The 27,166-nt window shown below is 49.4% G+C and overlaps 1 protein-coding gene across 6 annotated transcripts; it reads left to right on the top strand.

Moving 5' to 3' along the window:
• Window positions 1-951: 951 nt before the first annotated feature.
• On the top strand, window positions 952-23,950 carry WNT5A (Wnt family member 5A). Of its 6 annotated transcripts, XM_047849769.1 has the most exons (6): window positions 952-2,318; window positions 8,304-8,437; window positions 9,665-9,915; window positions 14,291-14,583; window positions 19,077-19,405; window positions 21,575-23,950. In XM_047849769.1, the coding sequence occupies exons 1-6, from the start codon at window positions 2,313-2,315 to the stop codon at window positions 21,642-21,644; spliced, it is 1,083 nt and encodes a 360-aa protein (XP_047705725.1). In that variant the 5' UTR covers window positions 952-2,312; the 3' UTR covers window positions 21,645-23,950. The 6 variants fall into 6 exon arrangements, with proteins under 6 accessions (XP_047705725.1, XP_047705721.1, XP_047705726.1 ...); XM_047849765.1 differs by having other exon boundaries at window positions 19,077-23,950; XM_047849770.1 differs by lacking the exon at window positions 952-2,318 and adding an exon at window positions 2,854-3,010 and having other exon boundaries at window positions 19,077-23,950.
• Window positions 23,951-27,166: the final 3,216 nt, after the last annotated feature.

Below are 27,166 nucleotides of genomic sequence, written 5' to 3'. Positions count from 1 at the left end.
GGATGGGGAGGACTCAGAATAAGAATTGTGCTCCACTGTGAGGCATGGTTTGGTGGTGGCGCTCCTGGCATGCTGGACGTGGGGGGCACACATCCACCAACCCTGTCCGGGGTGGGGGGGACACCCACAGGTGTCTGCAAGTGTCTAGAAGCTCCAGTGCTTGGAACTCTGTTTTGCGGAACTTCGGCGGCTTCTCACCTGAGGGCACCCACCTAGATTCACCAGGCAGCACTACACCCAGCGTCTGGGTGCCCTGGGTCTCAGCCAGAGGCCCAATCGAACACCCCAGTGCCCAAATCTACTACACTGGAGCGACGCAGGATGTGTGCGTCTACCCTAGTCTCCAGCCCCGGGGCTTAGGGGACCCTCCCCCAGGGATAAGAATGGGGAGGAGGTCCTCCCAGAGGTTCTGTGCCGGGGCAGCAGGCCCCCTGCAGCCCCAGTGGGAGCGGCCTGGGACAGGCGAGCCAAGGGGTCCAGACCAGGAAGTTGGGGTTCAGCCTCCCAAGGGTCAGAGGCTTTGGAAGAGAGCAGACGGCCAGGAGGCGGGCAGGCAGCGGCTGCGGAATGAATCTCTCTCTTTCGGCAGATGCCTGGGGGATGGGGAGCCCAGGGAAGGGGGCTCGATCAGGGAGCATATTCCGCCCCCCCTGCACCCCAGCCTTGGTACGGCTTTAAAATCCTGCGGAGTTTGTCATAGGCCGGTCTCACCACGCATGCGCAAAGGCGAAGTTGAGGTTTTTTTTTTTTTTTTCTTTCTTTTCTCCCCCCTTCCCTCTCTCTTTCCAGCCGCCTTTGGTTCTGCAACTTAAAAAAAAAAAAAAAAAAAAAAAAAAAAATTCTTTTTTTTCCCCCCTCTGAAAACTGCAGGGGAAAGAGGAGTCCGGAGAGAGGGAGAGAGAGCGTGAGGCAGTTGGCGAGGAGGGCCAGGGGGTGGGGGGGCGGGGGGGACACGGTCCCTGCGGTCAGTCAGTCTGCGGGGCACAGGATCGCGTGGAAGGCTGCTGCAAGCTCCAAGGCGCCGCCTCCGCCGCCCAGAGTCCGGTTCGGTGCGGCCGCCGCCGAGCGAGCTCCTCCCGCCGCCGCCGCCGCCGCCGCGCCGTGCCCCCGACCGCCCGCCGCCCGCTTGCAAGCTCGCCCGCCCCTGGGGCCCCGGCGCCAAACGAGGTGGGCAGCCGCGCCGGCCATGGACCGCCAGAACTGAACAGCCGCCGCGGAGCCCCTGGCCCTCGCCCCTCCCCAGCCCCACGCCCGCGGTGCCCTCGCCCCTCTTCGCCCTTCGCCCGGGAAAGGCGGGGAAAAGACGGGGATTAACCCGAAGAAAGAAGGGAGTGGGGAGGGGGGGGAGCCAGTATCTCCCCTGGGGCAATCGCCCATCGCCCCCCGATCCCACCGCGCGCAGAACTTTCGGGGGACGACTTTTACCCATTTTGCGCCCCCTTTTTGCCAAACCGTAAAATGAAAGGACAAAAGTTGGCGCTGACTCTTGTAGCTCCGATGGCGACTTGTGCATTTTCAGCGGCATCTCCTGGAGAAAAAGCCCTGCGCGCCTGATTGTTCTGTGGCCCCAAAGATTCAGTGTGTGCGTGTGGGGGGGTGGGGGTGTGTGGGTGTGTGTCTGTGTGTGTACACAGACGTCCACACACTCACTCGCGGCCGCAGGATCAGCGCCTGGAAGCAGACGTTTCGGCCACAGACTTGGAGAGGAGGAGCTGGAGATCGGGAGGCGTGAGCCGCCAGGAGTTTGCAGAATCCGTGGTGTGAATGAACTGGGGGCACCTGGGCGCGCGGATCGCCCCCGCCCCCGCCTCGGGCCAGAGTTGAGTAGTGGGGGCATTTTTTTTTTCACCCTCTTGTGAAGAATTTTTTTTTTTTTTTATTATTTGTTGTAAAGTCTTTTGCACAATCACGCCCACATTTGGGGTTGGAAAGCCCTAATTACCGCCGTCGCTGATGGACGTTGGAGAGGGAGCGCCTCGCCGCGGAACAGTCGCCTGCACGCCCTCGCCGGACCCGCGGCTCCCTTGTTGCGCGCCGGCCCGGCTTTGCCTTTGCTACCGGCCGACGGGCTTCGGCGCCCCCTCGGTTCCCTGGCGCATCTCGGCGCTGCTCCGGCTCGGGCCCCCAGACTTGGGCGCCAGTGACCGCTTCGCCTGTGATTTCCTGCGCCTGCCGGACGCGCCCAGGAGGAGCCCGAAGCTCTGCGCGGGATCGTCCCCCCAGGCTTAACCCGGCCGCTCCGCTCGGATTCCTCGGCTGCCCTCGCTCTAGTGGCGACTTCCTCCCCGCAGCCGCGTCCCCTCCCCCTCGCCATGAAGGTAGGTGTTCTGTGCGCTGCCGACGCTCGCCACTTTTTTTTTCTTTACTTTTTTTCTTTTGGAAGTTAACTGACCCCCCTTCCCCCCCCCCCCCCACCTCTTCCTTATCCCTCCATTTCTCCTGCTGCCTCTAGAAGCTGGAACTCCTGCGTAGCTGGCAGGGACCTCTACCCCTTCGCCCACGCCCCAACCCCTTCGCGCACTGCCTATCTCCCAGGAGACTTCTTGTCCCACCAAAAGTTCTGCAAACCATTTAGACTTTGGGGGGGAAAAAAGTGAGGATGAGCCAGGACAGAAAAAAGCGGTTCACAGATGACTTTCCTTTTGCCTTGAGAAACACCAGTGTAATTTACTATGTATATTTCAGTAACAGGATAATGATTCAATTCAACAAATATTTACGGAGCGCCCACTGCGCGGGCACGGAGAGGGTGTGTGGCCGGGGCTCGGAAAGGGGAGGAGGATTCCTTGGTCGGGAGACTGGGCAGCAGGACTAGGAGCCGACACCCCAGAGCCGTGCACCGCCCCCTCTTCTCTCGTCCTCTGCTGCCGGAGGCCAGGTTGCAGCCTCGTCGCGGCCAGGGAATCCTAGAGCTGCAGGCCGTGTGCCTTTAAGAGTGCCTGGTGGGGGGCCAGCGCGCACCCCGGCGCGGGAGCTGGGTCGCGTTATTAGCATTATTAGCCGCCACTGGGTGAGCTCAGGCACTTTGCCGCGGTGATGGGGGCGGGGAGTGCTGGCAGTGGTGGCTCTAATCCCGTCCGCTGGGAGAGCGCACCCGGCCCCCTGCGCGGAATCTGCCCTGTCCTTTGGAAACATTTGGGCCTCCGCGTTGGGAGAGCGGGCGGGAGGCAGTTTGTGAACTCTTGTTTGTTTTAATTGTCAGTTGTATGTTAAAGCCGAGTCACACACTCTGAGGGTCACCGGGAGTTCACTTTTGCGAAAAGTTAACATTTCTTCCTGCAATATAACTTGCTATTTTGCAAACAACTTCTCCTATCCCTGTCCTCCAAGCTTCGATCCTTATTTCCACTTTTCTTGATCTGTTTTACTTTTCTTGAAAATAAGGTTGGAATTAGAAGATATTTTCGAAAACAAACAAATCCCTCCTCCATCCCCCACCAAAAAAAAGTTTAAAAAGAACCCGAAACCTGGAGACCCCGCGGCCTTGTTTTACTTTACAATTCCAGTTTGGCATCGGGGCGCCTTCTCCTCTTGCGTCTTTAAATGGACAACTCGATGTTTGGGAAGTCAGTTGGAGGCTGGGTTGGGATCACACCTACAGACCCTGCCCTCCCGCCAATATTCAGGCTGCTCCAGCCTGATAATGGAGATTTCGTTTCTAGAAAGCCTCTGCCAGGGGAGTTCCGAGGGGGCAATGCTGAGTGCGCGCAAGCGATGGAGAGGCCGCGGAAATTCTGTCCCGAGTGTGTAGATCCGTGCCTTGCGTGTGGGGGGAGTAAAGGGTCAGTTGTTCTCGGGTCTTGGGCTTACTAGCCTTAGTCCCGCCCGGCCCCACAAAGGAGGACCCTCCCCAGGAGGACTGGCCCGAGAGTCCCTAGTTCTTTCCCTTCCCTCACCGGAGCGCCTCGGTGCACAAGGGGTTATTAGCACCGTGCGCGCGGAGTTCTGCTTGTCCCGCTGCCTTTTCATCCTCGCCGTGCGGTGCCGACTGCCCCCTGTTGGCTGCCTTGAGGTAGGACACCTGGGAGTCTGTTCTTTGGGGCCGGCAGGCAGCCGCTCTCCTCTCCCTCCCACCTCTGGCTCCGTTGGTCCTTCCCGACCACCAGGTTCTCCCTTCCCAGTAGGGCCTCTCCGAGACTCCCAGAGGACAAGCTGCAATGCGCGGCCGCCGCCGTACGGAAGGGGCCAGAGGTCCGATCCAGCAAACCGGGCTGGGGCGTGTGGAGGAAGGGTTTACCTCCTCACCAGGGTGAAGGAACGGGAGCGTCGCCCTAGGAGGCCTAGGGTCCGGCTTCTGCGCTCTCACCAGTGCCGTCAGTGGGAGGTGACAAGTGTTGCTTTCTCTTTCTCGGCCTCAATTTCTTCGTCTATTAAAAAGTGGAGTTCAAACTGCCTCTGAAGGATAGGGGTTGAACTGATCTTTAGTTTTTTCTCCTTCCACTGGACACTATGTTCTTCTGGATAGAGTTGAGAACCTGTGCTAGGAGTTAGACAACCTGTGTGAGAAGGTGGAAGTGATACGTGTGTGCGAGGAGAAAGAGAAAGTCTTGAAATCTGGAGAGACTTGTCCAGGGGATGGAAGTGGGGAGACAGGGAACAGAGCCGGGCTTGGCCACAATTCTGCCTCTGGAGAGTCCTTGTTATGGGACCTGCGGTTCAGTCCTGAGCCTGGGCAATCCTTGCACTGATTTGGGCGCAAGGAGCTCCCACCACCTTCTCTGTCTGGCTTCCCTACACCCCCCATCCCCTACACACACCACACACTTGGAGCGCAGTAGACACCGTTCTTTGGCAGCGGCGAGGGGCGGCCTGGGACACCCGGCGCCCAGGCTAGGGGAGTGAGGGATTGCTCCCTCCTTGCCTGCTCCCCCAAAGCAGATCTCCTGTCCGCCTGGGCTTGCTCATCCTTATCCGCTCCGCTTCTTTCTGCATTTCCTGGAGCAGGGCGTCCCAATGCTGTGGTTGATGCCTTTTATCTTCCGCAATTTTCTGTTTCTCTCCTTCAAGGAGAGATCACAGTGGGGAAGACAAAGTTTATTTCCCACCAAGAGCTGGCATTCTTGGAGTGTCCTATCCTTTTAGCCACCGTGAGCCCAGGTCATACATTTCAGACTCCTCGCTGGTCTCCCTCATCATTTCCATTTTCACAGACTTGGGCGGGCTGGGGCGGTGGGGGGGCACTCTGGACGCAAAAAGCCTAGTGGAAGGGCATGCCCAGACCGAGTGAGGTAGCTCCAGTGGCCAAGGGTCGAGAATCTTCTCCCTGCCTTTGCGGAATTTCTCTTTAGGGGCGGTGGGGCCGAGGATTTGGGTGCTTCGCGTGGTAGGGAAGCTTTCTGTGACCCAGGAACCTCTTCTAACCAGAGTGATGGTTTCCCCTCTCTCACCCCTCTTCACCCCCGTCCCCCCCCACCAAGCCTGCACCCAGTTGATAAAGAAGGTTTAGGCACACCCCAATCCAATGCTAAGGCTTTGGAGGAGATATCGAGTAAGCACCACTGCGTTGAGCTGCTCTGACTTTGGAAACAAGGGCGCAGGAACGCCCTACCCCCACCTCACCCCTCCCTTGCGCTAGAACCTCTCAAGCACCCAAAATCCTCCTCCCCATCACACGCTAGGAACAGATTCTGAGGATCCGTACATTAGTGAGTTTCGCCGGGCCCTGGAAGTGTCCGAAAACATTCAGCCCGTTCTTTGGTAAACTCAGTCTCTGCGCAGAACTTTTGTTTTAGCCCTGGTGTGACAGTGTCCAGAGAGGTCTCGTTTCGTACGGTCTTTTCGGATCAGATATCTTGGTAAACAGGCAGGGGTGTTTACCCTACAAAGTCGATGTATTTATTACTTCGCTGTGGGTTCTTTCAGTGCTTCAAACTTGTGGGGCCTTTTTTGGGGGTTGCATGGGGATTGGAGCGGGAGGAAGGCCAAGGTGTTTCCGGGCAAGCGCGCGGGGTTAAGTGGAGACGCGACTCGCGGGGCTCTCCTGCCCGATCCCCTTTGGGACACAGCTGGCCTATTCCCAGTATGGAGCTGGGGAGACCGAGTCTCGTAGACCCAATGGCCCACTCCTAGCTGGGAACGGGCGGACTCTCCCCGGGGTCTTCCGGCCCAAAGTCGGTTCGGTTTGTGTGGCTTCGCCTCTAACAAAGAGATCCGCTGTAATCCGCCGAATCTGTTATCAATTTCTCCGCTGCCCGCGCGCCCCGCCCCGCGCGCCCCGCCCGTCGGGAAGCTCGGAAAGTGCGCGCGGCCAGCAGTCTTCTCCGCCGGTGTCTCGGAAGCACGCCGGTGCGTGTGTCTGTGCATGTGTTTGTGTGAATGTGCATGAGTGTGTTGTGTGTGTGTGCGCGCGCGGCCTTGTCCGCCGAGGGGGGAGAGTCGATTTTGCAGCCTGGGCCGCGCGCGAAGGCAGACCTCGCAGCCCACCCCCTCCCCTAGAAGAAACTTGACACTTCGGGCGGGGGTGGGGAGGGAGACCGAGCCTTCTCTCTCCTAGGCTGGGGAAATCCCAGGTTTCTATTCTCCGGGATGCGCCCCTCGCTTTGCGGTGTTTGGAGAACAAGTGGGCCAAGGGGTCAGAGCTCTGGCTAGCGGGCACTGGGGACCACATAAACATTTCCTCTCGGAGAAGCCCCGAGCTGTCCTGGTCTAAAGGACGGCGGGCTGGGAAAAGCCTTGGCACGCTCCTGGGCCCCTAAGCGTTTCTAAGGCCGCCTAGGTCCTCTCTGCCCCTTTGACGGCGCACGTTCCAGGATCTTCTGCTGCCCAAGGCGGCTCACCTTTCCTTTCCCGAGGAAAGGGCTCCCTGGGGGCTGCGGGCGGTGCAGCGAGCTACCCTAATCAGAAATGTACAAGGGGATTTTGGAAACCCGCTCCTCCCACCCGCACCCGCCACTGTCTCGCGCCGCCGCCGCCTACAGGTGGAGAAGTCACCAGTGGGGAGGAACGGCAGCGAAATCTTTCAAGGCCGCCCCCCGCCCCCGAAATGCTTCACGACGGGAACCTTCACCGTCTGGGCCCTCTGTGCCCTGCAATCCAGGGGCTCAGCCGCCGCGGAAGCCGGCGCATCTCTGGCCCCGCCTAGGGCTCACTCGAACCGGCTCTGGCCTCGCCCTGCACCCTCAACGTCCGGGACTTACCGAACCGAGTCTGAATTGGGCTGGAAGGTGGGGTGGGGGTGTTCTAAGGGCAGGCTCACTGTGGCGCGATGGCGAAGTGGCCGACAACACCAGACCATAACCGGAGGAAACTGGAGTCGCCCTTGGCTTCCTTTCCTCTTTCTCCGTGGCAGCTGTCAGGAGTGGGGACAGAAGGGGGAGGGGAGCGGGAGGGAGAGTGAAATGAAAAATCAGAACTTGTGGGAAGGCAAGAAGGGATCCTCACCTAGGACAGTGGGACCCGGACCCCCTTCTTTCCTCGGGGGTGCTATCCCTTCTCTGGGGTACACTGAGTCCGAGGAGGAGCCCGCAGGCAAGGGAGGGGGCACTGTTTTCCGGTTTCCTTGGTTGAGAGAGCCGATCTCTCTCCCCGTTATCCCTAGTGCCCCCCCCCCATCGCCTTCTCCCCACTCCAGTCTGGCTGAAGAGTATCCTAAGGAAACCCCGGTTGCCCTTCCCCCTCTGGAAGTGGCTTCCCCCAAAGCGGCCTGTAAACTGATTATGAAACATACGCTGTTAATTCCGAGCTGCATTTCCCAGCTGGGCACTCTCGCGCACGCAGCTCCCCGGGGCCTCGCCCCCCACCCCCTGCCCTTCCCTCCCGCGTCCAACCCCCACTCCCCCACCCCTGAGCCGGCCACCCCGCCTCCTCCGCAGCCGCCGGTGGCGCGCTCCACTCGCCTTCGCGCTGCTCTCGCCCATGGAATTAATTCCGGCTCCACTTGTTGCTCGGCCCAGGTTGGGGAGCGGACGAGGGTGGCGGCGGGTTCCCGAGTGAATTCCTTCCGAGGAAGGACCCAGCACAGCGCGGACTAGAGGGGAGCGAGGGGGTGCGGGAAGCGAACAAGCAGGAAAGAGGCAGCGCTTGGCACCGGGGCTTTGACTCAACAGCATTGAGACATGTTTGTAATCGCTGGCGTGCCCCGCGCGCAGGATCCCAGCGAAATCAGATTTCCTGGTGAGGTTGCGTGGGTGGATTAATTTGGAAAAAGAAACTGCCTATATCTTGCCATCAAAAAACTCACGGAGGAGAAGCGCAGTCAATCAACAGTAAACTTAAGAGACCCCGGATGCTTCCGTTGTTTAAACTTGTATGCTTGAAAATTATCTGAGAGGCAATAAACATCTGCTCCTTTCTTCCCTCTCCAGAAGGCGATTGGAATATTAAGCCCAGGAGTTGCTTTGGGGATGGCTGGAAGTGCAATGTCTTCCAAGTTCTTCCTAATGGCTTTGGCCATATTTTTCTCCTTCGCCCAGGTTGTAATAGAAGCCAATTCTTGGTGGTAAGTTCCTTTTAAGTACATATTCTTTATTTTATTTTAATTTTTTTAAAAGATTCATTTGTATGATGCTGCAGTTTTCAGAGCTGAATCGTGAATTTGAGTCCATTTATCTAATGCATATGTATATAATATATTTTACCTTATATATCTGGAAATCAGAATTTTCTTTTAACTTGTTAATATTGTCAAGCTTATCTTTAGCTCCATAGGGAATGGGAACCTATAAATCTTCGCTTTTCTCTATGAGGCCCTTGTTCAGATGTATGCTTGTAGTACATCACGTAATAAAAGGGAACCAAAATTCACTTCTCTAATAATTGTAAGCCCATCTATAAAATTTACTTTTTGCCACCTCTGGGTAGTAAAAGTGAGTTCCAGCTTTTATTTTCTGTCACTTGAGGTTATTAACCTTCAGGGTCTGAAGCAGGCAGAGTTGTAGGAAGACAGCTAAACTCCAAGTGGGGAAGTATTTGCGCTGGAAATTTGATCAAAAGGAAGTTAACTTGAAGTAGTCAAATGTCCCTAAATGAGGGTTTCTTTCTGGTTAGGGGCCTTGTAGATCGACTGCAGTATATCCAGGGGATTATTTCTGACGGCCTTCTGGATATTTTTTCCCTGTAAATGAACAGCGTTTTTCTGACTGTCAAACATGACTTGTACTCACTGGATACCCTGTCTTGGGTCTTTCACAATCACATAAGGAGCCCTTTTAAAATGTCCAGAACACGGTGAATTTTCTCCAGTCTCTATATTTGCCTCAGCATCCTTCCATCAGTCAGAAGGAACCTCTATCTCCTCCCCGTGTCTAATTGTGTCTACTTTCGGCATTCATACATTTGCAAAGGCAGATCGGTCCAATTTGTGGGGCAAAGTGAGTCACTTTCTCTAATGTCAGAGGCCCATCCCCAAAACCGCCATTTCCCCCTTTTCTGAGCGCATTTCGGAAATATTGGTTCAGGTATATGGCAAGGAGGGCAAGGAAGGGAGTGAAAACCTAGCTGAGGAGCCAGATGGCGGGGTGGGGACTACAATACCTCCGTTTTCTGAGTGCAGTTTAAACAGAGAAGTTTTATGAAGCCCTTCTCATACTTTGTCATGAGGACAAGCAGGAGAGAAAAAGCATCTGTGTGCTTAAAACCATGTATTGCTGACATGCTTTCAGGGGGCCTACCTCGAGAGTTCACGTAAATCTTGAATGCACATCTCCCCCCCCCCCCTCCTTTTTAGGTCGCTAGGTATGAATAACCCTGTTCAGATGTCAGAAGTATATATCATAGGAGCACAGCCTCTCTGCAGCCAACTGGCAGGACTTTCTCAAGGACAGAAGAAACTGTGCCACTTGTATCAGGACCACATGCAGTACATCGGAGAAGGCGCGAAGACAGGCATCAAAGAATGCCAGTATCAATTCCGACATCGAAGGTGGAATTGCAGTACCGTGGATAACACCTCTGTTTTTGGCAGGGTTATGCAGATAGGTAGGAAACCATTTCACATATTTTCAAATATAGGTCAATTATTCTCCTGGAAAAAGGCTTTAGGGTTTACTGACCGGCTTGATAAGGAGGGGAATCTTTCCAGCAGGGTGCTGGCTGGGGAAGTTTTGTCTTTATTTCTGCTTGCCTTCATTGCTGTCCCCACACCTGATTATAAGTTTTGGGCTTTTTTTAAACCAAATCAGAAGGGAAGCATCAAAGACGCCTCCGTGTTTTCTGAACACTTGATTTTTTCTAAAAAGCATTTTGTTTAAAATAGAAGCAGAACACTTATTTTGGTTTCTCAAAAGTGGATGAGGAAAGCTGAGTCATTTATATCCTTTTAAACTTCAAAACTCTTGTAACTGTTAGAAGTCTCGTAAGCCACAATTCAAATGGCCCAAGCATCAAACTAAATACTGTCCTCTTTCAGATGCTGGATATGTTGGAAGTGAATAAGGTTTTAATTTTCCTAATATAGATATTTCCTGAGGCTATAGAGATATATATGTTAAAAAGCTTTATTTTTAGTACCAAAAAGAATTTTAATTAGAAGTGATCCAATTTACATTGTGATTTTGGCAATTGATGTAAAAGCACATGCTTCAGATCTCAACCTAGAAACTTAAAAAAAATCTTAAATGTATTGCTCACATTCAGATTCTGTATATTAAATGTATCATTGAACTTATTCCCTGCAGGGAGGAGGTGGCCTTAAAATTGGGCTAAAGGCGAAGCATTTAGAAAATCAGTTTGCCTCTGGTTTGCTTTAATAGCATAGGATGCTATCTGACAGATGTGATCCTATGTGTGTTTTCTAGTGTGAGTATTTTAGGTCCATTTAGTTTTATGCAAACAAGCCCTTATAATTAATATGACTGCAGTGATTCCTAAAATAAGAAGCCATTTATCAAAGCAATTAACTGTTTAGACTGACTGAAGATAAAAAAAAAAAAGTTGGCTTAATATCCGTCACGGGTGGATAAAATGCTTTTTTAAAAACCCTGAAAAGTGCATTCATTGAGAACAAAAAAGAGTTGTCAGTGGATGTTTGAGCCAAGCGACTTCATATACTAAAATAATACAGGACTGGAAGCCATTCCTTTAATTGAATGGGAAAATGGTCTGCAGCCTCAGCCTGCAGTTTCATAGGGCTTTGTCCTTCCTGTTAATGATTAAAAAGTGCTAATGTATATACTGGGATCTGAATCTAGGAGTTCAGCGTCAGGAACACAGGAGCTTTCCCTGAATATGGGGTGCCCTGTGTAGTTAATTGGGGATGTGGTGGAGATTCCATTCTGCATTTTGAAATTGTGAGTAAGTTCAAAACCTCTTTTTTTTTTTTTTTTTTTTTTAGCTGTATCAGAATGGTAAGTTGTCAGCTTTCTATTCTCACCTTTGCCTTCCCCCTAAACTGCCTTCCTCTCAAAATAATGGGGGCATGTTTTCACAGGTATATGAGTTAGCAAAAATCAATACATTTTTAATGGTAACCAGGAAGCAAGACAGCAATTGGAAAGGTTCTCTGTGTAGTCCCTCGAACACAGCTTTGATTTAAGGATCTCTTCTTGTCTTCATATGTAGCCTGTTTTGGGCCAAAATGTTCAGAATAATCTATCATTTGCTAAGTGGATTTGAGTTCTGCTGAAGATTTATTTAAAATGTGGTCCAAGATTCAAAGGGCCTGCTTCCTCAGGGAACAAGCAGAACCTTTGGCACAAAGGCTTATATTTAATTGTCCCTTGCAGATACTCTCTCTGGTCCTCAGCTGTGTGGTATTCCCATCTGGGTTGGTAGTAAGTGGGTCCCAGGTCCCTCCTGGCAGCCTCCAAGGGAGCCTTGCTAGATACCACTGTCAAGTTAGCTGATGTCCTGGGCATCTGAGAACACATTCTCCTTTGCCAAAAGTCCCCCAGGTGCCACAGCACAGGAAGCTGCTGCTGGGTGGTTTGCAGTGGAAAGGCTGATGGGGCCTTCTCTTCTATTTATTTAAAGAGATGGAGAGAAGAAAAAACAGAATAGATTTTTGTGGAAGAGGAACATGGACCCAACCCCAATAGTGGGAAATTTACTTGGCTTTCACTTTTCTATTTATGAGTCTGTTTGAAGAGAATGAGCTAAGGGAAAATTTAAAACAACTTTGATGCTGAAAGGTGTGTGTGTGCACGCGTGCATCACCCCCTCCAAAGCACTCAGTACACCAGGGATGTGAAGAGCAATTCCTGTCCATGAGAATCTGACCCTGTGATGGGGCCCTTGTCTGAGAAACTCAGGCTGCCATTTCCATCCCTCTTCAACTCATTTTTCTAGGGTGCCAGTTGCCTGGGAGGCTCTGTATACAATTGCCTCCGTGAAGGGCCCACTCTTCATTTTGGAAACTTTCTCATTTTTCATCACCCTACGCTTTCCTCCAGCTTTTGTCTCCGTCTCTTCTTTGTCTCCACACTGTGAAAAGATATGTAAGAAAGGCTCCATTTTGAAGGGGCCTGAGGGTCCAAATAGATGTAGATTTCACAGGGCAGGAAGCCTAACTGAACCAGTAGTATTCCATCCAGGAGGACTGTGTCCACAGGCTATTAGCCAAAGAGCACTTTTCAAACTGACGTTTTCCCTGCAGTGACCAATTAGCTTGGAGATTTCTACCAGTTTGTGTTCCAGGGCAAGAAAGGAAATGCTCAAGGTAGACTCATGAAAAAAAGCGGCATTATTGTCTTTTGTATAAAAGCCCTTTTATGCTCTATCTACTCACAGGACAGTGTCTTATTTTCTTCTGTCTCCAGAGGATTTTTTTTATGTCTTTGGCTAGCTGCTGCCTTATTCTACAAGTGTCCCATCCAGGGCCACAATATTTTCTGTGCTATCAGTGTTAATCTTCAAATAACTCCCTAGAATCCGCCTGCCCACCTCATTTCACTCCATCCCCTGATGTTCTCTGGCTCTCTGATTTGAGCTAGATAGATGTAACACCCCTGAGGAACTTTCTGGATCCTCCTGTCAACCACCAGCACACTCCTCAGGTTATTCATATTTTAAAATCGTGGGAGGGAAGGTCTGTGGTAAAAGGGAATCTTCACCATTCCTGGAAGGAGGAATCACAAATGGCTGTGGATTGAAATGTAGAGCTGAAGTGCAAGAGAACGGCAGCCCATGGGCCCTGGAATTGGTACAGCCCTCCTCCTCAGACTGGTTGGGGCTGAGTCCTGTTGTCAGCTGTTCTGCTGCTGCATCCCCCCAAACAAAAAAAAAAAAAAAAAAAATGGTTAGCAAGCTTTTTAAGTGTAGGAGCAACTTATTCATGTACAGGGATTTCAGGGCCAGAAGGGGCTTTTTTTTTTTTTTTTTTTTAACCTAGGCACCTAGTTCAATACCCCTATTTTATAGTTGAGGGAAATGACCCCCCCCCCACCCCTAGTATACCCCTCAGGCCCAGCTTCAGCTGGCAGGGTGTTAACCCTTTCTCATAGCACGACGTTTTTATTTTCAGTGGCTTCTTGTTACAGAAATGTCTCCATGTACAAGTGAAAATTAAGGTAGTCTGTGATTGCCTCCATTTTCCTCCTGGCAGGGCTCCTCTATCAGTGTCTTACAGGGAAGTATTCTTTACAAGAAAGAGGGGGAAAGAGAAGACCTTTTTTTTTGTTTCTTCTCCCCTGAGATTGTGCTTTTTCTCTTCTTGCTGTTATTCCAACACTTTGAGGCAGAGGCTATGGGGTAGGGAAGGGGGTTGCGGAAGTAGCATCAGAGACAGCAGGCTGTTGTGAAAGTAGACCTCCATCTTCCTGAAGGAGAAGTTACCAGGCTAACCCGGTTTGGGATTTAAGAAGAGGCACGGTTCACTACAGTACTGTAGGAACAGGTTTAGAAATGTCCTCTGGGGAAGTCCTGGCCTGAGACAGGCACCAGGCTGCATGATGGAGGAAGGGGAGCCGGGCCACAAGCGTGTGGCTGCTGCAGCCTTCGCGTTCTAGGGCCTGAGATTTTCAGAAGATACCAAACGTTAAAATTAAGTGTAAGGAAGTCTCCCCACATTCTCTTCGCCCTCCATGACTTGTTTCGTGTGCCTTTTGGGAAGTCAGTCTCCAGGATTTTCAGGAGTTGTAGGGAAAACCACAACAGCGGAAGAGTCCGCTGTCGGGCCCTTCAGGGTGAGAGCAAAGACGTCAGGGGGCTGCCGCTCGCGTCACTTGCTGCTGCTGCGTGTCGGGGCGGCTCTCCTGGCTTCCCCGGGGCCGGTGGGGGCGGGGGGGGGCTGGGCCGGGTCGGAGGGGTGCTAGGGCTGGGGCGCCCCTGCCCCCGCCCGGGGCCGCTGGGGGGCTCCCGATGCGCTCCCCGCGGGGCCGCGGGCAGGCGCCCGGTGACCCCCGCGTCCCGCCCACAGGCAGCCGCGAGACGGCCTTCACGTACGCGGTGAGCGCCGCGGGGGTGGTGAACGCCATGAGCCGCGCGTGCCGCGAGGGCGAGCTGTCCACGTGCGGCTGCAGCCGCGCCGCGCGCCCCAAGGACCTGCCGCGGGACTGGCTGTGGGGCGGCTGCGGCGACAACATCGACTACGGCTACCGCTTCGCCAAGGAGTTCGTGGACGCGCGCGAGCGGGAGCGCATCCACGCCAAGGGCTCGTACGAGAGCGCGCGCATCCTCATGAACTTGCACAACAACGAGGCCGGCCGCAGGGTGAGTCCCGCCCCGCCCCGCGCCCTTCTCGGGTGCCCCGGCTCCTTAGCTCGGTCCTGCCCTGTGCCGCCCCTCCGTGTGTACCTGTCCCTCCGTCTCTGCGTCTGTCTACTTCCTTCCCTGTCTGACTCTGGCTCTGTCTCCGGTCGCTTTCCCCCTCTCTCTGCCTCCCCGTCTAGCTCTCTCCTCCTCTCTCTGCTTCCCTTCCTCCCCGCCCCACCTACACATGGGCCTCTCTGAAGGGGGGTGCACGCCCCAGAAAGGCCTCCTGAAGGTGAATCATCCCTCCCGGGCCCCCTCCAGCAAAGGTGCTCCTGCAGTTGCCTGAGAAAGAGCTTTTTTTGCCTTTTTTAATTAGTCCCCGGTGCAATTGGCCAGCCCAGCTCAGCTCAGAAGTAAAAATGTGAATAACATTCGCCCTCCTCCCTGGAACATGTTTGTGGTTGGGCTTAAATTTGGGAGAGGGAGCTATTTATCCCAGTAGGTGCCCAGTGGAGAAAGCCCTCACCTCAGCTTCCAGAACTTACCTTTTCCCTTACTTGCTTTCTGCTTGCCTCCCCTTGTGTCCTTAGATAGCAGGCCTGAGGGATTGAGGGTTTTGTTTTGTTTTAAGAGTTCTTCTAGGAAAACTACAGCATTTTTAGCAGTGTGGAATTTTATAGGTCTGACCATCAGGCCAATCGAGGGTGGCTCTGGATAGAAGGGGGAGCCACTCAGAAGTGCCCAGGGAGACCAGCTTTGCAAGCCCTCACCAGCCTTCTGGGTCCACTCTTCCCTTCTCCTGGTGGGAAGCTTCTCCACAATAGTTAAAAAGACCCTTTTTTCCTGTGGTTAAACACATGGCACTTTATGGCTGCTTTAAAATGAAGGGGTGAAACTTTTCTTAACTTTGGCAGCATTGAAAACCAGGGCCATTATTTTTTCACAGAACCCAAGGTAGGTGCCAGGAACTTTCTGGTCAGAGATTTCACTCTTCTGTATTTTGGGGTGAGGAAAAGGGAAGATAATCACAGAGTAAAATACAGAAGACTGGGAGGAGCCTTAGAGCCCTCTAACCGCACACCCTCATTTTTAAAGCTCGGGAAACTGAGGCCCTAGAGAACCACTTCATGGCCATGGAGGAAAATTGATGGATTGCAATACAAACCCAGGCGTGTTTTTATTAAACGCCTGCGTCACAGCTCAGGGTAAAGGGCTATAGGCTAAATTCCAGTTCTGTTCCTTTCTGTGTATGAGCCTCAGTTTCTACATTTCTACATCTGTTGGATGGCCATGGCACAAACTATCACTTAGCGTTATGTGAGGACTAACCAGGATCATATAGTAGGTGGATCCAGATGAAGTTACCAATACTTGACTACCTCTGACCAATTAAATAACGGTTTCTCGTGGTTCAATCCAAGGGCTGAGCTTAACGTCAGTGTAAGTGCTTGATAAATCATAATTGTTGGACATAAGCTGAGAGCAGAGAAGTCAAAGATGATCTAGATAGTTCCAGCTAACCTAGCTTCTTCTTAAATTGATGTTAAGGGAGCCTGGGTGGCTCAGTTGGTTAAGTGTCCGACTTCGGCTCAGGTCATGAACTCATGGGTCATGAACTTTCATGGGTTCGAGCCCCACGTCGGGCTCTGTGCTGACAGCTCAGAGCCTGGAGCCTGCTTCAGATTCTGTGTCTCCCTCTCTCTCTGCCTCTCCCCTGCTCATACTCTGTCTCTCTCGGAAAAAAAAAAAAAAAGATTAAAAAAAAAGTTGTTTTTTTTTTGTTTTTTTGTTTTTTTTTAATTGATGTTATACATTTGGAGGTGTTGGGGAAGGACTAAACTGTAGATTTTTACCTGTGGTGCCCTGAGGGGTCAGATTATTGCTCGGGGCGGGGCGGGGGCAGTTGTGGCCTCTCCTTTCTTAAGCCTCCTGTTGCTGTGGTGGACTCTGTCTCCCCCACTGCAGCCGACCAAGGCCACAGAATGTGCATGTCAGCCCCACTCTCTGTGGGAGCCCATAAAGCTTGCCCCTGTCCTCACAGGGGACACATCACATTACCCTGTGCATACAGTGTGCCCGGTGCCTCAGACCAGAAGTGCCTTCAGGACAGAGATGTGGTTGACTCTCTGGGCCTCATTGTGCCCATATTTGGTACTTTCATCCATTTAGGGGATTTCTTTGACTTCTCTCATGAAGAGAAATTATCAGGGGCTTAGCAACCAAGGAGAGAAGGTCAAGGAATTTCCAAGTAGAGAGAGGGGGTTTTGGAGAGTTGGAAAAAGCACCTTTAATATTAGAATTTCATTTAACATCTACATTTTTTTTTCCAATTTTTTTTTTCAACGTTTATTTATTTTTGGGACAGAGAGAGACAGAGCATGAATGGGGGAAGGGCAGAGAGAGAGGGAGACACAGAATCGGAAACAGGCTCCAGGCTCCGAGCCATCAGCCCAGAGCCTGACGCGGGGCTCGAACTCACGGACCGCAAGATTGTGACCTGGCTGAAGTCGGACGCTTAACCGACTGTGCCACCCAGGCGCCCCTAACATCTACATTTTTTAACGTTTGTTTATTTTTGAGAGAGAGAGAGAAGGAGAGAGAGGGAGAGCAAGAAAGACTGTGAGCAGGGGAGGGGCAGAGAGAGAGGGAGACACAGAATCCGAAGCAGGCTCCAGGCTCTGAGCTGTCAGCAGAGAGCCTGACGTGGGGCTTGAACCCACAAACTGTGAGATCATGACCTGAGCCAAAGTCGGAAGCTTAACTGACTGAGCCACCCAGACATCCATAACATCCACATTTTTAAATAGTGAGTGAATTCTTCTTGTAAGTTTTATAATTTGAGCTGTGAGCTAAATTGAATTCTGGCAGATGAGGTTATACGGAAGACAGTTTTTCTCCAGGACAGTGGGGGAAGGGAGGAGGAAATCTGTGAACACTGTGCCAGGAAATCATACTAGAATCTCCTCGGGGCATTAGCTTTTTATTTTAGTCAAAGGGGAGCAAAGGTTAAATACATCTGCAAAACCCTTCTGCACATTAGCTGAGTGCCTGAAACCCTTTATGCCAAGGAAGTACATTCTGCTACCCCCCCACCCCACCCCTTTTACAAAAATAGCGCCCCTTATGAGTCTTTATAGGAAGAAGGGAGCTGTTCTGGGTGGAAGGAGCCTTCTAGCTCACTCCAGCCTCCAGGTTCCTGACAGGTTCTCTGCAGCTTGCCAGCACCACTCTGACTCTGGGGTGGGGAGCAGGCGGGTGGGTGACTGGCAGAGGAACTGTGGGTAGTAGGAACCGGAAATAGGCACCCGCCACCTCCCGGACCACTGGGCACAGTGCTGCGAGGCCAGGCCAGTGGGCGCTGCTGCCCGGAGGCCAAGGTGACCAGGCGAGAGCGTAGGACTGGCACCCGCCTGCATGCCATGCACTCATCACCCTGGGAAAGACCAGATTTACTGATTGCATCAGAATGTATGCTGAGCACTTTCCTTGCATGTCCTAATTTTATCCTTACAACAATGTTTTGAGGTTGGTACCATTACAGTTCCCCTTTACAGATAGAAAAAGGAGGCTCTGAGAGGTGAATCCAGTTGCCTGAATTCAGGGGCACAGTTAGGACAAAACTCCCATCTGCCTAGGTCTGGCGTGGGTGCTCTTAGCTTAGGCATTGTGGAGTAGGGTTAGGGGCTGTGCCGGAAGCGGGAGTGACAACCTGAGGTCCAGGCCCTGTTCCTCCGCATTCTAGCTGTGTGGCCTGTGCAGACCACTTTCTCTCTCTGCGTCACTGTGCCATCGTTTAACCCGCCCTGTGTTATAATGTTGTTTGGGAGGATTAAATGAGATAAACAGCATAAAGGCTCTTATTACAGTGCCTGGCACACAGCAATAATAATAGTGATGAAGATTTGAACCCTGATCCCACCTGAGCTAGACCCCTCCCAACCCTCCTACTTACCAGCTGGGTTGCCCATGAGCAAGTCACTGAGCACAAGCTGAGAGCCCAACTGGCTGAGTTGAAATCCTGGCACCCTTACCTCCCAGTGGCCGGGCAAGTAACTCAACTGTATGGGCCTCACTTTCCTTCTCTGTGAAATGGGCACGATACTAGCACTTCCCTTATAGGCTGGCTGTGGGGATTAATCCAGGTAATGAGGGCGAGGAATGGTAAATAAGCTCTGGGATGAGCGTTCAAGATGTAGTAGTTGCTGTAATGTTTTCCTGTAAAAAAAGGAAGCAACTTGAGTGGTCTCTCCCTGTTCTCAGTTCAAAGCTGGCTGTTTGTTACAGTGATGTGTGAGAATATGGTGATGAGGAGCTAAGAGCATGTTTATTTTGAAGACGGCGGCGCAAGACTTCTGGTGGCGCAGGATGAGGAGGAAAGCGCCCAGGCCCGGGTTTAGCCGGTGACCATGGCTCCATGTAGAAGGTGGACGGGAGCTTTGCTAACATCCCGTCCACCGGCTGTCCGGGGCTCGTCCGGGAGTGCATACACTGACTGTGCTGTCTCCTCACAGACGGTGTACAACCTGGCTGATGTGGCCTGCAAGTGCCACGGGGTGTCGGGCTCCTGTAGCCTCAAGACCTGCTGGCTGCAGCTGGCTGACTTCCGCAAGGTGGGCGACGCCCTGAAGGAGAAGTACGACAGCGCGGCCGCCATGCGGCTCAACAGCCGGGGCAAGCTGGTGCAGGTCAACAGCCGCTTCAACTCGCCCACCACACAGGACCTGGTCTACATCGACCCCAGCCCCGACTACTGCGTGCGCAACGAGAGCACGGGCTCGCTGGGCACGCAGGGCCGCCTGTGCAACAAGACGTCCGAGGGCATGGACGGCTGCGAGCTCATGTGCTGTGGCCGCGGCTACGACCAGTTCAAGACCGTGCAGACGGAGCGTTGCCACTGCAAGTTCCACTGGTGCTGCTACGTCAAGTGCAAGAAGTGCACGGAGATCGTGGACCAGTTCGTGTGCAAATAGCAGGCGCTCGACGCCTGCCTGTCACCCTGCCCCGCTCCCAGGACCCACTTATTTATAGAAAGTACAGTGATTCTGTTTTTTTTTTTTTTAATATTGTTTTATTTTCCCCTGAGAATTACAACCGGAACCATTTTTTTCTGTTCCCATCTAAAAACTCTGTGGTTTATTATTAATATTTTAATTATTATTTGGCAATAATGGGGGGTGGGAACCAAGAAAAAAATATTTATTTTGTGCATCTTTGAAAAGGTAAGACAAAACTTCTTTTGACGGTACAGGATGAGGGGGAATTACATGTACCCTTAGTTGTGTGCACATCTAGAAGAGAAAAATGTTTTCTTTTTCTCAACTAAGGGGTCAGATATGGAACAGGTAGCATCCAACTGGAAGGGGGTGGTACAGATCTATGCAGGACCCAGCTTCTGTGATCAAAGTGAATTGTGAATGCTCTTGGGAGGGTGGAGAGGTCTTGAGAAACCAACAAAAAATGAGGTCCCCCCCACCCCCCTTCCCTAGGGACTGCCAACCTGAAACAGTTTCAAAATGGTAATTTAAGAGGTAACAGCCAGAATCTCCTATCCTTCAAAGGAAGAAGGTACATTATTTGTGTCTGTTTTCTCAAACATTCTATCTGCAGATGGTCTTACACTAGTAGCTACTGAAACTTGGGGAGCAGGGAGGAAAATCCCGGTAGTTGAAGACCTGAGAAACACAGGTATCAAGATACTGACTTGAAGCTGTTAACAGGAATTAGGTTATCAGATTGGAAAAGGATTCCCATGTGGTTCTGGGTACTAGACTTTTTGTTTGGAGAGAGGTGGGAGGTTGGCTTGAATATGAAGAAAAATATACTGTAATTTTCTTAGGGATACTTGGTTAATAAATAACATTAATGAAAAATAGTAAATGAATCCATTCACAGATCCTCAGCCCAGACGACAAGGTGTGCAGGTCAGCGTTGCACCAGAGCAGAAAACCTGTTTGAGGGGAAAGAGTGAAATCGGTCCTCCTACTTGACCCCAGGACCTCTCTGATTCCTCCTTGCTTTGCTGTGATGTGATGCTGGCCACGTTGCGAAAGGCAGCAGTTCAACTGGGTCCCCTTTGATTGTGGGACAGGAAATGAAGTATTACAAGCTCCACTTGGGAAACAGTCCACTACTTAGGGATTTTTTTTTCCCTAAAACTTTTATTTGGAGGAGCACCAGTTTTTGTATGTTTTAATGACGTTAACATGGCTAATGGAGTTCCCAGAGGTGCTGCTGCGTTCACTGTTGTGATCCTGTGTAGAGACTTTCCACTCAAGCTTTTCCTATTATACTGCAGGTGTGCCCCAAGACTGTTCTAGTGTACTTGAACAGTTGCATTTATAAGGGGGGGATACGGTTTAATGGTGCCTCATATCTCAAAGTCTTTTGTAAATAACATATATATATATACACACACACACACATCTATATATAAATATAAATATAATTATATCTCAGTGCAGCCAGTGATTTCTAGTTTACTCTGGGGTTATTTCTCGGTCTAGAGCATTGTTATCCTTCATTGCAATCCAATTGGGATTTTTCCAAAAGGTTTCTGGGTTGAGCCTGGGCTGTGGCCCTGATGTGATCACATCTTAAGCATCACGAAGCAGCCTGGTTTCTGAGGAATCTGGAAGGTCTTACCTGATATGCATGTTGGTTTGAAGACTTCTTTTATCATCCCTGTGCCACCCCCTTTCTCCAACCTCCATTTCTGTACACTTTCCAGAAAGGGCATTACTCCTTTGTCATAGAGGTGGAAATGAAGAGAGTTTCAAAACTCGGAAGCTTTGTCAATGCGTCTGTTCCCTTGGTTCATTTTGCAGAGTGAAAACCGGTGCCTGTTAGACCTGGAGGTACCTGTTTGAGTCCAAGGAAAACTGAGCTTACGACATACATAGCTAGTTAGAGAGATTTTTTTTTTTTTTTAAAGCAAGGACACCTTTTTCCTAAAAATGCCATCAAATGTGTTCTTATCTCAGACTTAACGCTGTTCTAAAAGTTTGGAAAGATACACATCTCCTACAACCGTCCTAGGCTTGGTGGTCTTCATAATCACCTCCACCACCTGTGGCTCTTAATTTATTGCACAAGGATATTCACTTCCCCTCAGTTGCAGTGAATTGCAAGCAAAAGATCTTGAAATTAAAAAGCACTAATTAGTTCAAAATGTCACTTTTTTGGTTTTTATTATACAAAAACCATGAAGTAATTTTTTTTATTTGCTAAACCAGATTTTGTTCCTTTTTAGTGATTCATGTTTATGAAGAGAGTTGAGTTTAACAATCCTAGTTTTTAAAAGAAACTATTTAATGTAAAATATTCTACTTGTCATTCAGATATTATGTATATCTTCTATGGCCTTTATTCTGTACTTTTAATGTACATATTTCTGTCTTGCGTGATTTGTATATTTCACTGGTTTAAAAAACAAACATTGAAAGGCTTATGCCAAATGGAAGATAGAATATAAAATAAAACGTTACTTGTATATTGGTAAGTGGTTTCAAGTGTCCTTCAGATACTTCATGTGGAGGTTTTTTTTTTTTTTTTTTTGAGAAACCATGAGGGATAGTTTAGGGTGACTACGCGTCAGAATAATAGAAGAGTGGAGACTTTTACCAAAACCAAACTTTGGAAGCTTCAAAAGATTTCTATATGTAATGGAACAAAAGGGGAATTCTCTTTTCCTCTATATGTTCCTCAAAAAAAAAAAAAAAAAAAAAAAAAAGAAAAGAAATCAAGCAGATGGCTTAAAGCTGGTTGTAGGATTGCTCACATTCTTTTAGCATTATGCATGTAACTTAATTGTTTTAGAGCGTGTTGCTGTTGTAACATCTAGGAGAAGAACTGAAAAGGCACACGCTTTTATCCATGACCAGTATTTTTGTCCAAAAGTATATTTGTGTTTACCACTGCATCTGTCGTACCTCTCTGTTGGAAGTTACCATGGACGGATGGTCTCTTATACCCCTCTGGAAGTAGTTCTACGAAAAGCAAACCTCAGTCTGCAGAGAATGAAACTCATTGGAAACTGAAGGTTCGTTGTGTTAAGTGCAATTAATATGAGTTCTTGTGCTTTCTGAAAACTTACACGGAAATCTGGCCAGTGCCACACAGATTGATACGTTAGCCCTTTGCTTTTTTTTTTTTTTTTCTTTCCGGATAACCTTGTAACGTATTGAAACCTTTTAAGGATGCCAAGAATGCATTATTCCACAAAAAAACAGTAGACCAACATATAGAGTGTTTAAAATAGCATTTCTGGGCAAATTCAAACGCTTGTGGTTCTAGGACTCACATCTGTTTCAGTTTTTCCTCAGTTGTATATTGACCAGTGTTCTTTATTGCAAAAACATATACTCCATTTAGGACTGTCAGCATATTTTTTTCTTTTCATCCTGGAGTGCATTCAAGATCTTCCCAATACAGGAAAATTAACAAAAAATTTGTATGTAGGCAGTGGCAAACAGAGTCATGTTCAAAATAGTAATTATGGGCTAAAGTAGAAGGAAGACCGTTTTAAGTTTTGGTCCAGTTTATCTGTTCAGTTCTTCAAGCTTGAACTCCTGGGACTGACACCGTGTGTATGTTTTAGTAGCCGACCCAAACCCTTTTCTCAGACAATGTTGCCAAAACCAGTTTTCACTTTGTTTTTGCAAAACATTATTCAAGCCGGTGGAGTTATCAAATATGACGTTCTATACGTACTCCGAATAAGAAACTGGTACTGGCTGAGTCCAAGAGATCCTTGGCAAAAGCAGTCCCCAAAGACTGAGTGGTGTATTATAGAAACAGAGACAGATAGAAAAGGTACTTACAACTTGAAGAATATACGTAATGCAAATACTCACCAAGGCATTGGTCTAGAGTACTGCATTATCTCTGTAAAGTATACTTTTAAAATATTTATTTTTTTAAAAAAGGTATTTTTTAGTCTCTCCTCTCTCTTTGGAATGGGGAAAACTAGATGCCATGTTTTGAAAGTAAGACGAAGAAATGAGTTTTTAATAACATAGGACACATTTGGCAATGTTAGGAATAAAAACCTAGGAAGCGGATCGTCTACCTGTTCGCACAAACTTTACGCTTCAACCTAATGTTTGGATAATACTTTATTTTAGTGAAACATCATCTTGTTAGTCAACTTGAGACAATGGATATGGAATGATTAAAGGTTGGTGTGATTTTTTTTTAAAGCAAAAGTGTATCAGTTTGAATTTCAAAGATTTAATGTCTCAGTATTTCAGAAGCAAACGGAAATGAGGAACATTGCCTCCTAGATCAGTTTTATATGCAGTGTACAATTTGCTGGGCTAGAAATGAGATAAAGATTATTTATTTTTGTTCAGACCTTGTACTTTTCTATTAAAATCATTTTATGAAATTGGTGCAGTCGTGTGTGTGTTTAGCGGAGGTGGCGTTCATGGCCGTCAAAGTTTGATGGGGGTGCAGAGCGCGATGATGGCTTAGGGCAACCAGAAGAAAGAAAACTACACTTCAGGCAGGTGTGTGAGACTTTGGTCCAATTTTGAGTGTTTCCTTTGTATTTTATGCCTGATGTTCATCTTTATTTCTTATCTGTTCCGCTGCTGCTAATGTATTAAGAGTCATAGTAGGAGATTATTATTCAGTGTAGGAATTTAGCACAGTGACATGGGATTATGATAAAATTACAGGGCAAGAGAGGAAAGAGAAGGATTTGAGGAGAGAGAGAAAATGTTCAAGATAAACAGACTGGATCATCCGAAATATTCTGCTGGTTGCTTTTTGCATGTTGCACGGCTGCCAGCCAGGTGTTTAAAACCGGGTTTCTGAGCCTCAGCAAGGTTGGCTTTTGGGTCTGGATAATTCTTTATTGTGGGAGTTTCTCCCGTGTGTTTGAGGTTTGGCAGCACCCCTGGCCTCTAACCACTAGATGCCAGCGGTACCCCCCCCCCCTTCGTGACAACAAAAATGTCTCCCAAGACATTGCAGAATGTGCCCCGGGGAGCAAAATCACCCCCAGTTGAGAACCACAGCTTCCAGTGGAGGGACTGAGGGATTGAGCACTTGAGGAATACAGGCTAAGTACAAGGGGGGGACTGTTACTTGCCTAAGTTAGCTAATGAGCTAGAAAAGTCCTTTTTCAGTGTTCCTGTGTAGAAAATGGAGATGCGGCAGCTTCCATAGGGCAGCTTGGCTTAGCAATTCAGAACATAGATTGTTTGGATTCAAATCCCAGAACTGACATTTGCTGTGTTACATTGGGAAAGTTCTAAACCTCTCTGTGCCCCTGAACCCTTGTCTTAAAAATGAGAGACAGCATTATACCTACCTCTTAGAGTTGTTCTAAAGATGAAATGAGTTAACATGTTTGGGGTCCTTAGAGCAGGTTCTAGTACATAGCAAGTGCTCACTAAACATTTGCTAGGAAGGATAGAATAAGTCTGACTAAACCCAAGATGTGGAAGCCAGTCCTGTTTAATATTCCCAGCCATGGTCTGCTCGATGCTAGGAAGTCACCCTTGTTGTTTGAAGAGGTTGCAAACTTGGGGCCCACTGTCTACATCACGTTTTCAGATGTGCTTTGTTTGACTAGCAAAGCATTAAAAAATGCTCAAATTAGTTGCCACCATTTAAAGATGAGTAGTTGCATATTCAGACTAGGATTTCTGGCTTGAAAAATGGGAAGAGCTGGCCACCTGGACACATGATGTCACAGGCCCCCTGCAGCGACAGTCAACTATATCTGAGCAGCCACTGCCCCTTTGAGCTGGGGTTGGGCATGTCCAATTCGCCAGCCATTTATGTGACCTACCTGACCCCTGTAGGTTCTTGCACTTGTGATGGCTTTTAAAAGTGTTTTCCCTCTAAATCAGAGTTTCTCAACCTTATCATTATGACATTTGGGGTCAGATAATTCTTGGCTGTGAGGGACTGTCTTATGCATTATAGGATGATTAGTGGCATCCCAAGGCCTCTCTCCATGAGATGCCAATAGCACCTTCCTATTGGTGACAACGAAATATGTCTCCAGATATTGTTGAATGTTGTGGAATGGAGGGGGCGTGGAGATGGGTAAAATCACCCTCATGAAAACTCATTGGTCTAAACCAAAAAGATCTGTATTTATGAGTTAGCCAATGAGGTTAAAACAGAAATAAAAAGGATTAATCTCTTGGTGTAAAGAAATGTCTGGCACATCACAGGAACTCTAAATATTTAATGAGTTAAAACCACATCCATTTTCAGGTTTCAGCTCTACCCATATTCTTGAATCTCTCTGATATTAGTGTCCTCACCTGAAACACAGGGACAAGAGCAATTAGGTTTGATACTTAAATTACATGATATAACCTGCAAAAAGCCACCGCTAAAGCCTAAAAAATAGTTGCAACTGAAGAGGGGAGATTAGTATCAAAAACAAAGACAATAAATTATCAGCTAAATTTTCCTAACCAGCCTGCCCCCAGGAGCTTAACAGATGTGTACTCTGCCCTTTGATTTTTGATATTGAGCTGTAATTTCTAAAGAGGTTTCTATCACTCATAGGCCCAGGAGATGCTCAACAGAAGGCATGCCACAACCAAACAAGTTTGGGAAGTGACAGATGATGGATTTCTGCCCACTGAGAGATGTATGATGTTCATTGGCGTATTGGCTGTGTGAAAACCAAACAGCAGGAAAGAAACTTGCTGCCTGACTCAGAGCTGGTCGGAGATTTGGACTCTGCTCATTTAGCACCTGTGCTTATCCTGTGGGCAAGCTGGGAAGCACTGGGGTTGAGTGCCCCTGTCTCTGGCAGGTGCTGCGAGGACTCCTTCCATTGAATCCAGAGCTGCCTGGCTTGCTGTCCGTGGCTGCCCAGGGGAGGGCGTGCTACCTTGTGTCATGTCTGGAGAGCTGTTATCTATCTGTTCCTCTGGCCAGTGGAGGCTGGCTCCGAGGGGCAGCTCATCTATTTCTGCAGCCTGGTTCACTAGGAGGGGAAGAATCTGCTCAGGAGACGAGGGAAGTCCAGGGACACCGAGAGACCGCAAAGGTGAGGAAGAGGAAGAAAGGAAGGGAAACAGAAAAGAGCAGAAAGAGGGAAAGAGGAAGGTGTAAAAAGCAGAGGAGGTGAAGGAAGCCAAGAGGGGATCCAGATGTCCTCTGACCATTACCTTTGGACAAATCTCATTTCTTTTTTTGTTCAGCATTTATTTATTTTTGAGAGACAGAGACAGAGTGTGAGTGGGTGAGGGGCAGAGAGAGGGACACACAGAATCCGAAGCAGGCTCCAGGCTCTGAGCTGTTAGCACAGAGCCCGCGATGTGGGGCTCGAACTCCCGAGCAGTGAGATCGTGACCTGAGCCGAAGTCGGAAACTTAACCGACTGAGCCACCCACGTGCCCCCCCTTCTTTTTAAATGTTTATTTGGACAAATTTCATTTCTTTAAAAAAAAAATTTTTTTTTTAACGTTTATTTATTTTTGAGACAGAGAGAGACAGAGCATGAATGGGGAGGGTCAGAGAGAGAGGGAGACACAGAATGGGAAGCAGGCTCCAGGCTCTGAGCCATCAGCCCAGAGCCTGATGCGGGGCTCGAACTCACGGACCATGAGATCGTGACCTGAGCTGA

Source organism: Prionailurus viverrinus, chromosome A2, assembly GCF_022837055.1.
Source record: "Prionailurus viverrinus isolate Anna chromosome A2, UM_Priviv_1.0, whole genome shotgun sequence".
Classification (NCBI taxonomy): domain Eukaryota; kingdom Metazoa; phylum Chordata; class Mammalia; order Carnivora; family Felidae; genus Prionailurus; species Prionailurus viverrinus.
This window is presented reverse-complemented; position numbering and strand designations above follow the sequence as displayed.

What these genes read in the sequence shown, in the direction of transcription:
- WNT5A (XM_047849765.1), top strand. An exon ending in ATAGAAGCCAATTCTTGGTG is followed by an intron (nt 8,438 to 9,664) that starts GTAAGTTCCTTT and finishes CCTCCTTTTTAG; the next exon opens with GTCGCTAGGTATGAATAACC. An exon ending in ACAACGAGGCCGGCCGCAGG is followed by an intron (nt 14,584 to 19,076) that starts GTGAGTCCCGCC and finishes GTCTCCTCACAG; the next exon opens with ACGGTGTACAACCTGGCTGA.